Source organism: Procambarus clarkii, unplaced genomic scaffold (assembly GCF_040958095.1).
Source record: "Procambarus clarkii isolate CNS0578487 unplaced genomic scaffold, FALCON_Pclarkii_2.0 HiC_scaffold_117, whole genome shotgun sequence".
In the NCBI taxonomy this organism is placed as follows: Eukaryota; Metazoa; Arthropoda; class Malacostraca; order Decapoda; family Cambaridae; genus Procambarus; species Procambarus clarkii.
The window spans coordinates 1,713,891-1,728,875 of record NW_027189150.1 but is presented as its reverse complement, the minus strand read 5'-3'; the positions used below and the strand labels follow the sequence as shown (position 1 = coordinate 1,728,875).

Here is a 14,985-nt window from a genome sequence, read left to right as displayed (position 1 = left end):
GGAACTTGTGTTAATCTCCTTTCCCATACTACTCCTTTATATAGCTATCAAACAAATATATATCATTATTATTTTTTATTTATAGACAGGTACACTATTTTCGGGTAATCATTATTTGTTCATGTTGTAATTTATGGAAAACAATTGACACTCTTTTTTTTTTGGGGGGGGGGGGTAAAGTATTAGATATATATATAGAGAGAAGCTATATCCTAACTTATTGTATATGATTTTGGTGGAGGGTGACGACCACTATCATTGTCCATGATTAGAGGTAATCACACACAGGAGCCTAATGTAGAAAGATGTAACCAGAATGAAGCTAATATTGCCGAAGTTTCACTGAAAGGAGAGAGCGTGGAGAATAAGGCGGAGAGTTTAGCCAAGTATATTGTGTTTCACTGATGGAGAAGACAAAGGCGACAACTAATGATAAAGTTGAGAAACACTCCTCATGATGTATCAAGACGATGGTGCACAGTCACGAAAAACAATTTAAGGGAATATTTAAAAAATTGTGACATTACTCATGACACTGGATATGTGACATTTGTTGAAGTTTTCAATGAACTATTTGAAGGTGAAAAGATGGCTATTACTTGGGGCAGGATAATTGCACTATATGCTTTTGGTGGACAGATGGCTTTGTATTGCAAAGACCAAAATATGGAGGACTTGAGCGAAAAAATAGTAACATTTATGAGCAAATATGCCAGTTTAATATTGGCACCATTTGTTACGACGGCTGGTGGATGGATAAAATATGTGAAGAATTTCCAGCAGAAGAAGGTGATACGTTGCTGGTTTAGATATCATTGTCCCTGCAGGTGTATAAAGCCTCTCTCTCTCTCTCTCTCTCTCTCTCTCTTTCTCTCTCTCTCTCTCTCTCTCTCTCTCTCTCTCTCTCTCTCTCTCTCTCTCTCTCTCTCTCTCTCTCTCTCTCCTCTCTCTCTTTCTCTCTTTCTCTCTATCTCTCTCCTCTCTCTCTCTCTCTCTCATTCTCTCTTTTTCCTCATCCACAATAACTTGAACTTCCCCAAAGTCAGATAGAAGAAAATTATAAATTGAAAATTATTGGCTACATGGCCATGTATGATATATAAGACAACCCTCAACCTTATATTCCTTATATTAGTTCTCCACTGTGAAGGGAAGAGACCTCGCTTGGAGTTCGTATATATATACTATATATTGTAAAAGTGTAAAAAGTATTATTAAAACATATAGTTTTTCATTTCAACAGATATCATTAATCTTTATGGACACTCAGAGTTTCAGTGCTGGAATAGAAACTTTTCTACAAATGGGGGAACAGGAACCTCTAGTCATGGATGAGGTAAAAAAAAAAAAAAAAAAAAAAAAAAAAACTCTATATCATCAATCTGAGACTACTCATTACAAATTTTCATAAGATTGTGATTTGTCATAAAATTGTGATTTTTTATTTTTTTTGTCATCTTATAAGGTAAATGTGGTACGATTTGATATGAGATTACAATTCGAGGGGGACAGCAAGGACCAACACTCCCGAGGCACAGAACATCGGCGTAGCAAAGACCAACACTCTCGAGGCACAGAGCGACAGCGCAGCAAAGACCAACACTCCCGAGGCACAAAGCGACAACACTCCCGAGGCACAGAGCGACAGCGCAGCAGGCGCAGCAAAGACCACACTCCCGAGGCACAGAGCGACAACACTCCCGAGGCACAGAGCGACAGCGCAGCAGGCGCAGCAAAGACCAACACTCCCGAGGCACAGAGCGACAGCGCAGCAGGCGCAGTAAAGACCAACACTCCCGAGGCATAGAGCGACAGCGCAGCAGACGCAGCAAAGACCAGCACTCCCGAGGCGGAGAATGGAGGCGCAGTAAAGACCAGCACTCCCGAGGCGGAGAATGGAGGCGCAGTAAAGACCAGCACTCCCGAGGCAAAGACCAGCACTCCCGAGGCGGAGAATGGAGGCGCAGTAAAGACCAGCACTCCCGAGGCAAAGACCAGCACTCCCGAGGCAAAGACCAGCACTCTCGAGGTGGAGAATGGAGGCTCAGTAAAGACTGTCACCTCCTTGAGTTATCACAGAGTAGCGGCGCTCCAAAGACCAACTTCAATCATACTGCTCTTACACCACCACCTGTGCTGACCTGATGCTAGGAGAAAGAGGAAGGGTTGAATTGTACTTACCTCAGTACACGCATGAGGTTTCAGCAGGTGAACACCTTTCTGTTGTAGTTCTGAAATAATTTTAAAAATAATATAATCACATGATATGACTCCTTTTGAATTTTAATTTATTCCTAGATATTATTTTCACTCTTAAGGTTTTCTTTATAGTTAAAAATGAATAATAATAATAATAATAATAATAATAATAATAATAATAATAATAATAATAATAATAGCCTCTTTAAAAAAAGAGAAAGAGGAAAAAGAAAAAATTGAAAATTTTGTCTCAATGGCATATTTTCCATCAAAAGGAGGAATTTACAGTCCCAGTGAAAATGAAGAATCTAATAATAAAATTAGAAAAAACAAAACAGCTACAACAACAGCAACAGAATCTAAACCAACACCAACACCAACACCAAAAACAACTAGTGAAAGAAAAAGTGAACAAAATCGAAGAAAATCTCAACAACAACAACAACAACGTCGATACCGCATACCATTTGTCAAAACAGCAGGTGGACTCTTACCCTCTAGTGACGCATATCGTGTAAACCGAGATGGTCACATTAAAAACGAGAAAAATCACTTAATTGGGATGTTTATATTGATGATTATGATTTAGAGGAAAGAACGCGAATAGCTAGAGTTGAAAGACGTTTACAGTATATTGAGGAGTGTTTAGGTAAGAGTAACATCATTAAAGCTGAACCAATAACAGCTTTAATTTATACACATGAAAGTGCTCAATTTATTATAAATAAAGTTTATCATAACTGGATTAGATTTATGGGACATGTGGCTCAGCAACTTATGTCTAGAACAATTGAAAATTTGTTTGGAGCTGCTGATCAATATTTGTTTGAGGGTTGGTTTGAAATTCAAAAAAATTTAAGATCACCCCCACTAAATTATCATTTTATCGACTATAAGGAAAATGTATTAGAAGTAAATAAGGAAATTTTGAATTTGGCGTTAGAAGGTGATAGAGATCAAAATGGTAAACTCCTCTATCCTCAAGATTGTGAGTATATTAATCTTTATTTGGACAATACTACTAATAATGTGCATATTTTTTATTCATAAATGAATTAATAAACATATATAAAACAAAAACGGATGATGATAAAAATTATATAAACAAGGATAATGATCGGTCTCTTGTAAGTGGCCTAGATGCTTATAGTTTGGTTATGCCTGGAGCTGATAAACGATATAAGGTGTTAGGTTCCCATCGTATTTTATATAATACATTTGTAAATATGTCTAATGGAGAAATGTTCAACACTAGTCTAAATGGAATGGGAATGTCAGCTCTTAACGTCTGTGTTATTATTGTTCATGCCATGATTCATTTAAAATGTTTACTTGATAAAAATATACTTCCCACTGAGAAAATGCGACACTCTAACAAACATTTCATTGAAGAAATAATAAAACATGTTCCTTCCACATTATTCGGGCATCCCATGTTACCAATTGTTACCTTCAAAGACCAATAAAAAAACAATTTAATAACAATTTAATTAATTTTAAAAAATAAGAAAACAATGTCGTGGAATATGACTACAAAGCCACTTTTATCATATTTTCCTTCTGATATAACTAGTGATACTAATGTAATTATTACAACTAGTGACACTACGTCAACAACAACAACAACAACAACTACATCCACTGCAACATCTACAATTACTACTGATATATTGTCACCAATAAACAATGATGACAATAGTAATAATAATAATAATGATGATAATATTAATAATTATTTTAACAGTAAACAAATGTTAGATACTGAAGATTTTACTCAAGATATGTTTTTTATAAATATGTACGATATCTTAACGAGGGAAAAAAGAGCACCAGCTCATCTTGTTTTTGATTTCGATAATACATTAGCCATATATGATGAACAACAACATTTACAACTGAATTTGTCAGATAGTTTTCCCTCAGTATATACACGGCCATTTTTATATGAGATGTTAGATTATATGAAAGCCACCAACAAACACAATATTCTTATTTTATGGACAGCAGGAAAACGATCATATATTCAAAATGTTTTAACTTTATTGAACATGTGTCAATATTTTACACATATTTTAACGTATTATGACTGTGTTTTATCTAAAAATAAATATGGTGTTAGTAAGTCATATAAATATATTGTCAATAAATACCCTAAATATTCAGATATGAGAGCCATACTGATAGATAACTGGGCTGTTTATAATGCTTTGGGAAGGAAAAGAAAGAGTTATAAGACAAATTATGATGATGGAATAGTCAAACAGCAATACAGTCGACTCATATCTATCAAACCTTATACCATATATGACGTGGTGAAAGAATTTGGGGCTTTCAATATACCCCCTCATCAAATAAATGATATTGATATGTTTATTCGTTCTAAAGGCTTAAACGGCAAAACCAATAATAATTATAATCATAATAATGGAACAGATTCATCCACACCAGGAAAATTAGACCAGTACCCATCATATGGGGACACAGCTCTCTTATCCTTAATATGTTTCTGTGAAAGAGAAATCTTTGGGATAGTAGCAACTCCGACTATACAAAACAAAAGAAGTATAAACAGTGACTACTATATTATTATGCTTGAAAACGATCAGTTATCATTGATAAATAGAAACAAGGTAGAAAATAGTAATATGATCAGAAGTAGACAATGCCGTCCCCTTATATGGATACAAATTTCAACTTAATGATGGTAGTACTATTAATATCTATTTTATATTTCTATAAGTTTGATTAAGTAAGTACTCGTGGGATTATGCCTGAAAGCTTCTAAGGCAGAATCCCGGCTGGAGAAGCAACAATATGGTGTTCAGCTGACATTGGAATGGTCAAAGAGCGATTGGTTTGTAACCCTATGACTCAATGATCGTTAGTCATCTTGTGTTAATTCATCATCATCATCATCATTCATTCCATACGTTTTTATTTCGGATATGATTTTTTCTATTAATTCAAGTTGGTTATTTAACATTAATTCTTGTTCATGTATAGTGTCAATAGTTGAAAGGTTAACCCTTTTCCATAATTCATTTTTACTTTCCTCTGTTTTTCTGTAAATTTCTTCAATGTTGCTTTTATAAATTTCTTGAGAGTTTTTTTAGTTGCCATTGATAATGTTCATGTAACTGTTGTATACAAAATTTATTATTGTTTTCCAATTGGTTTACATTATTTTGAAATGTGTTTTGAATTTCATTTATTTTTGAATTAGAGATTGTATTCATATTTACACAACTTTTTATGAGTTCATTCATGCGTTTGCATAACAGAAAACAAAGGTAAATCAATTGAGTGTTGATTGAAAATGGTGTATAAAGATGACTACGTTCAAGGGCAAATAGAAACTGTTCAAATAATTTATATACACCAAAAATTCTGTCCATGAGATTGGGTTCATCCATATTTTCGTTTTCAAGTTCATTGATTGCACAATGTATAAGGTTGGTTAGTAGATCGTTAATGAGGGATGAACCTACTATTTGGTCAATATTATCGGTATTTTTAAAGAATTCATTTAATTTTTGAAGATTTTCTTTCGGTTTAAATTCTTTCATATCATTTTCTTATCTTCTTGTAATGCTAATTTGAACAGCGTTTGAACATATTATCAAAGGAAATGGGTTTAGTCTCTCTGGACTATTTTCATTTTCGGGTAAAATTTTAATTTCATTTACAAAGAGTGTTTTTAGAATAGATTTTTCAAAGTCTAAATAAATTTGAAAAGCTTTTTTATATTTTTTTATTTTTAAGGGCATCATTAAGATTAATAATATCCAAGGTTGATTTTGAAGTCATTTTTTTATTTATTTTACTTTGTTAATTTGGTTGTTTTATGGACTCAATAAACTCGTTGTGATCTTTCATTTCAGCCAAAAAATTTATATTATGGGTAATATTTCCTAGAGAATTTTTAGAAATGAAGTTTGTGCCAGTATCTCGAGCTAATATATTTGGTAAAAATGTTGCCATATTCTTTAAAACTAATTTTTCATTACTGCATATATTTGTAAGGGAAATGAATCCTATATGAGATGAATAAGCAGTATTAGGAGGGGTTGTTTCTAATATCCTAATCATACATTCTCCATTGGATTCGTCAGTGGAAATATCAATATTTGAATTTTTTTCCGGTTTCAAGTTAATATCTAATATTTTACTAGGGTACATTCCCATTGCAATATCGAGAATGGAAACATCATTAATGTTATTTACCACATCCACATTTAGATCATCATTAAATGTATTGAAATACCGTTTTAAATTATCAGTATTTGAAGTTAAATGACTTTGATACGTTTTAACCATAGGTTTCTCAGTTGCAATATGAGACAGATAAGAAAATTTGGTCTCATGTATAAAAGAAGGGGGATGAATATCTATAGGTCTAACAGGATTTTTGAGCTGTTGTAATACATTGGGTGAACTGGTATTGGTTTGGGTGAATATTTTAGGTTTAAGAGCTCGTTTTAATTGTATACATTCAGTGGATTGATTTTTGGTAGTAGTTGTAGTAAAAATAGCTCTTCCTTGTCTGTTAACAATAAGAATGTTATGCATCGTGAAGATACATCGACCATTGAGAGGCGGTAATTCTTTAAGATCATCGAGGGAGTCAGAAAGAGCAATTGCTATAGCTATATAATCATGAGTCCTATGTGTCGATAATGGTTCACAGTATGACAATCGATTATTTCTTATTTGTAAGAGCCGTTGCTGAGATTTAATTAACTGAGCATAATAAATACTCATTATATTGTTAATATCAAAGATTTTTAAATCCACTGAATTAAAATCATCCTTTTTTATAACTTTAATAAATCGTGAAGAAGGAGGAGCGCTTATTCCCTTTTCATTGTAATTCCATTGTTCGTTTTTTAATGGACGTTTATAGTAACCGTTTTCCAAAGGATATGGGAGACTTTCTACAAATTTTGTATAAATTTTAGTTAAATCGTCAACATTTATTTCATTTATTTCGTCTATTATTTCTTTAGTGTTAACCCAAACAATTTTAATATTTTGATCTATGAGATTTGATGGCATAGCTAAAATTTGTAACAAAATGTTGGGATTGGGTAAGATAACATTACCAGGGAAGAAAGATATGTTCTGTGTTTGTTTAATTTGGGGATAAATTTTGTAATTAATACCGAAACTAGATAGAGCATGCCAGAAATATCCTAAATTATAGGTGTGTATTCCAATGTCATTATGACACATTTCATTATAATGAAAATCATTTAAAGTTTCCCGAAAGATTAAACCCATTTTCACATACAAACATGGTTGGCATATGGCAGATAACTTATATAGGTATTGGATTTGGATAATTTTTCTTGGGCTTTCATATAGAGTTGTTCAAGTTGAAGTAAATAATAATCTTTATCTTCTGTTTTTACATTAGGTAAAATTGCATGTTTACAAATACATTGAGTACCTATCATATTTATTTGTTCTCTAATCATCGTTCTAATTAAATTATGTTGGGGTGAATCATCATTAATTTTAGAAATGATATTAATGACATCAGAATTAACTATCGGATTTTTTATTGAAAGTGATGATGTCGGTGATTGAGGTAAAGATGAAGACATTTATTTACCTTTTTATTTTAATTTATAATAAAAAATATATGAAAATATGAATAGTCCTGTAGGGATTCCAAATACAACCAATCCTGTACAATCACCAAACCCACTATCAAACCCACCACCAAACCAACCAGCACAAAACCAACAAACAAACACCATAACACAACAATCAGTAGTTGGTCTAACTCCGAATTCATCTATAACATCAATAATGGCCAATCCAAAAGTTAATCCAGAAATATCTGAAGTTCTTTCCAAAATTCAAGATATGACTAGATATATCAGTGACCCTAACCAACGTGCTTCTTTCATAAAAGCTTTGGGTCAACAGTTAAATATGATTGGTAATTCTTCTAAATGTGTTTGTATTCACGCTCTATTTCCTGACCTAAAATATGAAGAAAAAGATTATCATTTACAACAAATTGAAGATTTGTATAGAAAAGCACGGGAAAAACCAGTACATAATATTTATAAAAGTTTGTCTGCTATATGTCCACCCTGTTTATATCTAAAAATGGGTTTGTTATCAACAGACGTGGTGAAAGATTTTAAAGACTCATTTTGTTCCAACAAAACTGGACCTCATAAAACTTATAATTTAGGACCAATGGCTCATGTCTTAACAAGTTATAATGTTAATCAAAAAGTCTATCCTAACATGCAAAATGCTATGAATATTTCTTTTCATCCAGGTAATATTCTAATCCCTGATTCAAAAATCTTTTTACAGATGTTAGCTATGCCATCAAATCTCATAGATCAGGGGGTTAAAGTAATTTGGGTTGATACAGAGGAAACTGTTCCTTGCAATAATAATAACATTAAAGACCAATTGGAATGTTATGAAAAGTTTATGAACGCTCTCCCTGCTTCTCTTGATAATGGTTATTACAAAGGTGAGCCTAGACCAACTGACAAGATTAAATTAATAACTTCTCCACCTCATAAATTTGTTAAAGCAGCTAAAGGTGAAGAAAATTTAGTTTTACTAAAAATTTTTGATGTAAATTCAGTTTTAAACATATATTATTCTCAACTAATTCAATCACAGCGACGTTTACAAGTGAAAACTATAACAGATAATGATGGAAGTAGATTATATTTGAATCGAACCAATTTTGCTTGTTATGAACCCTTGTCCACACATCGAATACATGATTTTCTAGCCATAGCGGTTGCCCTCTCGAATAATCCGGAAGATCTTAAAAAATACCCTCCACTCAATAATGAGTGTATCACTACTCCACATAATATTCTCATCATTAATAATAAAGGGAAGGCCGTTTTTACTGACAGTACTGAACCTAAATCAACTACAGCCTGTGAAAAATTGAAACGAGGACTTAAAGATGGTACTAAATATCCACCTCATAAACGATTTGTAAATACAGCACATACCATGACACCTAATACAAATCTCAAACCTGGAGATCCTATTAAACCAGACAGTTTTCCTGACTTAAATACTACCACTTCTCCTGATCTCGCTGATATTGCTATGGAGAAACATATTAATGATTCGGAAATGTTTCGTAAGAATTTAAAAGCAAATATAGACAATTTGAAAAATTACTTTTCAGAGTTTAATGATGACCTGAATAAACCTGTTGATATAAATAATGTTAATTATTCTATTTTTGATATTGCCATTGGAATGTCTCCCTCAAAAATACTCGATATTAATCATAATCTTGCAGGTGAAAAACCCAATGGTATTGATATATTTTCAGACTATCCCGAAAATGGCACAAATATTCTTGAAATAGCATCGCCTAATGTAGTATATTCAGATCAAATCGGTTTTGTTACTCTCAAGAGCCTATGTTCTAATGAGATGTTAGTATTAAAAAATACCATTGCCCATTTGCAAAATATTATGAATCGCAGTGTTGGGGTATTTAGGAAATTTGAAGTAACACCGGGAAACAACATTACAACTCTTCAACCTAATTATTTAGTACAAATACGAGATCCTTCTGAATATCTTCAAGTTGTTGATAAAACTATAAAAGCAGATACATCCATCCCCAACTTCCAAATAGAACCTCCTAATGATGTACATCATATACCACAAGATTTGTGCGATTCAATGTCATTTAATCAGTATGTAAATTTGTATACCCCACCTAAAACACAAGGATGTATATGGTAATTTATATTATAATTAAAACTTTTCAATTATATTAATAATTTAATATATTGTTTGTTTATTGGCAATTACCCAAAATACTTAGTTGTTGTTTTTTATTTTTTATGAATTACCCTCTAATATTTTTTTTGTTTTGGTTATTATAAAAACAAATGAACATTTATATATTTGTTGTTGGTATATGTTTACTAATTATTTTATTTTTAATGTGGATGAGAATCCAATCCACAAACAGCGACACCATCTCTCCACAATCAGAAGATGTCAGTGCCACCCTCCCAACAGCACGTGCCACTGTCACCACCTCCACCAGCACTCCAGCTGCTGACGACAGCGGTGCCACTGTCACCACCTCCACCTCCACCAGCACTCCAGCTGCTGACGACAGCGGTACCACTGTCACCACCTCCACCAGCACTCCAGCTGCTGACGACAGCGGTGCCACTGTCACCACCTCCACCTCCACCAGCACTCCAGCTGCTGACGACAGCGGTGCCACTGTCACCACCTCCACCTCCACCAGCACTCCAGCTACTAACGCAGAGACGAGGACTTTGGGGGGTAAGGGGTGGGATTTTGCTCTGGATGGGTGAGGGGAGGGGGGGTGTTAAGGTGGGTCGCCGAAAACGGAGATTCGAACTCAAAAGGCGGGCTAGGATCCGTCCCTGATCCGACACAGAGACAGAACGGAGAGACGACCCACTGTGGCAGGGTGAGGCGTCGAGAGAGTCCTTCCCACAATTTTTTTAATAAATGGCTAAGAATTATTGAACATTGAGAGGTTTCGTTTAGCATATTATAAAAAAAAATAATAGACATATGTAGCAGCCAGAAAGCCACACCTGGACCACTATGCTAGGCCCGACCTGCCCAACGAGGCAAGTTCCCCTGAATCTATATATTTTTCCAATTTTCCTCTATGAAGTGATAAATCTGTACATTTCACCATGCACAAGTTAATTAGGTTAGGGGCTAGGTTAGGTTCGGTTCGGTCATATATCTATGTTAGTTTTAACTCAAATTTCCAATAATCAACCCATACATAATGAAATGGACAGATTCATCACTTCACAAGAAAAAAAATTGAAAAAAATATAAATTCATGAAAACTCGGCCCATCAGGCAAATCGGGTCTTGCACAGTAGGCCAAATACAACGTTCTGGTAACCAGGCACGACATATAAATATATATATATATATATATATATATATATATATATATATATATATATATATATATATATATATATATATATATATATATATATATATATATATATATATATATATATATATATATATATATATATATATATATATATATATATATATATATATATATATTTATTTTGGTGGTTGTTATTGTTTTTTGTAATAGGTTTAAATGGGTTTCAGGAGACCTACCCGTTGTTTGTTTCTTCCTCTGTATGTGTCGTTTTACCCACTCACTTAGGATCCATTATTGAGAATAAGGATTTGATGAATATCTCTTTAGTAACTTATAACTTACATTCAAATTACCATTCTCCCAGAGTTTTTATTATTATTATTATTATTATTATTATTATTATTATTATTATTATTATATTAGGCATACCACCACCTTCAATTAATAAATATACAGTTAGATCTTAGAAATTGTAAACATTATAGAATATGAATTTTGTATATAATATGAATTTTGTATATATCAAATTTAATATATTTCTATTTACAACACACACACACCCACACACACACACACACACACACACACACACACACACACACACACACACACACTGTAGGTTTTTATAATTATAATTAAAAAATTTAGGTAATTTTATGATCAGTATTGATTACACTTGTATTAAAAAAATAAAGCAAGCACCTGTTTCTATGACTTGGTAAATGTCATACATTACAACAATTTTTTTCGAATACTTTATTAAATTTACTGTGCTTCAAAATTCATTTGGTCTCTTTCTTCATGGTTTATAATTTTATATGTATTAATCGTTGTAAAAATCACGAGAATTACTGAAATTAGCCCAGCAATGGCATGATGTGACCCCATAACATATTTCATGTGATCATCAGATTTAACTGAATCCATAAATGGTATTTTATCATATACATTCATAACAGATGTTATTGTAATAAACAAACATAAGATAATTAATATAATAAGTATAAAATATGTGAATATTTTATTACCGAACATATCTTTTTTTGTTCTTTTTTATATAGGAGAAAAATAATAAAATGACTATGAAATTTAATTATAATTTAATAATTTAATAGATGTATAAGCTGTTTAGCTGGAGGAACGATTTTTTGGGCATAAGAAACAATTGATTTATATTGATATTGATGGTAAGTTAAGATAAATGTAATTAATAAAAGAGCCATAATAGCAATTACTAATGACATTAATGATTTGGAAATATTTGTTCCCAAAAGATAAAAGGTGGCTAATAAACCAACCAAAAAAGACAGATACATAATAGAAAGGGACCAATTTGTTTTTTTCTTAACGACATTCATTTTTTCCTGTGATATTTCCTTATTATCATGTGTCTCAATAATTGTGGGAGTTGTTAATGTGGTTGGTATTGGATTCCAATAAGATTCTTCATGTACTCTATTAGCTATTCTCAAATCCATAACATGAGGTTGAGGTAGTAACTGAGGAAGTTGTTGATGATTCTCGCCTGAAGCCGTTGTTGTTGTTGTTGAAAGATGAGGATGTACCATTTTATTTAACGATTTTCTTTTATTTTTTTAATTATAGTTTTAATTAATGTTTCACTATTGAAGGGTATTAGTGTTTTGAGTCGATGGCTGTTTATATGTATTAGGGCTTCTTCAAGTGGGAAATAACAGGCAATTTTTTCTTCATCTAAGCGATGACTGAAAGGAAAACGATGCATATAATTCTTAATTGCACGGTTGTTGGTCTTCTTATCATTTAGGTTGAAAATACATCCTAAAGTTCCAAGTATCCAATTTAAACATCGAGACCGAGAGTGCGTAAATTGAATTAAATTATTTGCATTTTCAGTTTCAATTAAAATACTATAATCACACTGATAGGTTTTACCATTCAGTGCTATCCATTCCTCTGATATCATTGGTAAATTATATTGGTTATTATGAATCATCCCCAATTTAATTCTTTTAATAATTGGTATAAAATCTAAATGAAAACAATGTGTTTCTTCCATAAACTCTCTAATTTGGGTAATTATCGGAATCTTTTGATCAATTTTTTCAGGTTGACCACGAGGAAGTGTATACTCTCCCTCTATTGTATTTCCATTACCAAACATATGTTGATATAAATTAACATATTCGGCTTGACTCATGGGGGACGAATTTTCAAAAATAATAACATTTTTCGTTTTATCATTCCATTTATGTCGATAACTTTTATTATTAAGATACGAAATATAAAAGTATGATGGAGAATGTAACATTAGGATTTTACATTTTTTTAATATAACTTTTTCGTCTGTACTAAAACATTGACTGGCATCTACATATAAAAGCCCTAAAGATTTTTTAGTTTTATTATCATAATTTAATTGGTTTGGTTTTAATTGTATTAATGGCATATTTATAGTGGGAGGAAGATGTGCATTTTTGTAATAAAAATCAGTTTCTTTACAATACTGAGATGACATACTGACTATTTTGTATATAAAAATGAATGGTGTTTATATAATAATTTATATATTTTTTGTATTCTAACGGAACATGGATTATATTCATTAATGTGTAGTAGGGAGTGGTGGTGGTGGTGTGGTAAGGTTGTTGGGGTTGTGGTGAGGTGGTGGTGGTGGTGGTGGTGGCGGCGGTGGCGGTGTTTGGGTTGTTGTGTTGGTTGGGTTTTGGAAGGGTGGTGGTGGTGGTGGTGGTGGTGGTGGTGGTGGTGGCAGTGTTTGGGTTGTTGTGTTGGTTGGGTTTTGGGAGGGTGGTGGTGGCAGTGTTTGGGTTGTTGTGTTGGTTGGGTTTTGGGAGGGTGGTGGTGGCAGTGTTTTGGTTGTTGTGTTGGTAGGGTTTTGGGAGGGTGGTGGTGGTGGTGGCAGTGTTTGGGTTGTTGTGTTGGTTAGGTTTTGGGAGGGTGGTGGTGGTGGTGGTGGTGATGGTGGCAGTGTTTGGGTTATTGTTTGGGTTGTTGTGGGGGTTGTTGTGTTGGTGGGGTTTGGGTTATTGTTTGGGTTGTTGTGGGGGTTGTTGTGTTGGTGGGGTTCGGGTTATTGTTTGGGTTGTTGTGGGGGTTGTTGTGTTGGTGGGGTTTGGGTTATTGTTTGGGTTGTTGTGGGGGTTGTTGTGTTGGTGGGGTTTGGGTAGGGTGATGGTGGGGGTGTTGTTTGGGTTGTGGTAGTTTCCATATCTTTTATTATTTGAGGAAAATTTTTTACCAAAATTTTCCCAAATTGTTTTTCCTGACATTTATACCGAAATAAAATATATGAAAACAATACTGCAAATTCTTTTTTTTCTATAGTTTCTTTTACAATACTATGTATAATATCTCGAGGTATATTATCATGGTAAATGGTTTGGCATATGGTATCCATTCCTTCAATTAAAGATTGAATTAGATTTTTTTTATCATTTACAGATACCTCTCGAAATTTTCGTATTGTAATCTCAATTTTGTTCGAGGATAAATCCATGAAACTTTTCAGAAAGCTACATTCCGGATTCCATTGAATATGAAGAAGTAGAGGCTTGTCAGAAATGTCAAAATTCCATAGCCCAAGATTACAAAAAGCACATTTCACATGATCACTAAGACCTGTATAAAAGAATCCAGCTGAACTTAGATCTTCTGAGTTTGGTAATGTAAGTGGCCATGTGCTAAAACTTTCCAGGCGATTTTTACAATCTTCATATGTTCGATCGACACTGGGACAATGAGGTGACAATGAGAGGACTAAATTTGATTGCAGAATAACTTCACATAACTCTAAAGGGACATTACCAACGGGTTTTCCCATGATAAATGGACAATAAGGAACTCTTTGTCTATGTTTATTATGT

At 33.1% G+C, this 14,985-nt stretch overlaps 1 protein-coding gene across 1 annotated transcript in view; it reads left to right on the top strand.

The window, feature by feature from the left end:
• LOC123752092 (nuclear pore complex protein Nup54-like) overlaps positions 1-809 on the top strand; it is a 41,246-nt gene extending 40,437 nt beyond the window's left edge. Inside the window, exon 6 of the mRNA XM_069320339.1 lies at positions 609-809. Coding sequence (XP_069176440.1) covers positions 609-809 — 201 coding nt within the window. The remainder of the gene's footprint in view (positions 1-608) is intronic.
• Positions 810-14,985: the final 14,176 nt, after the last annotated feature.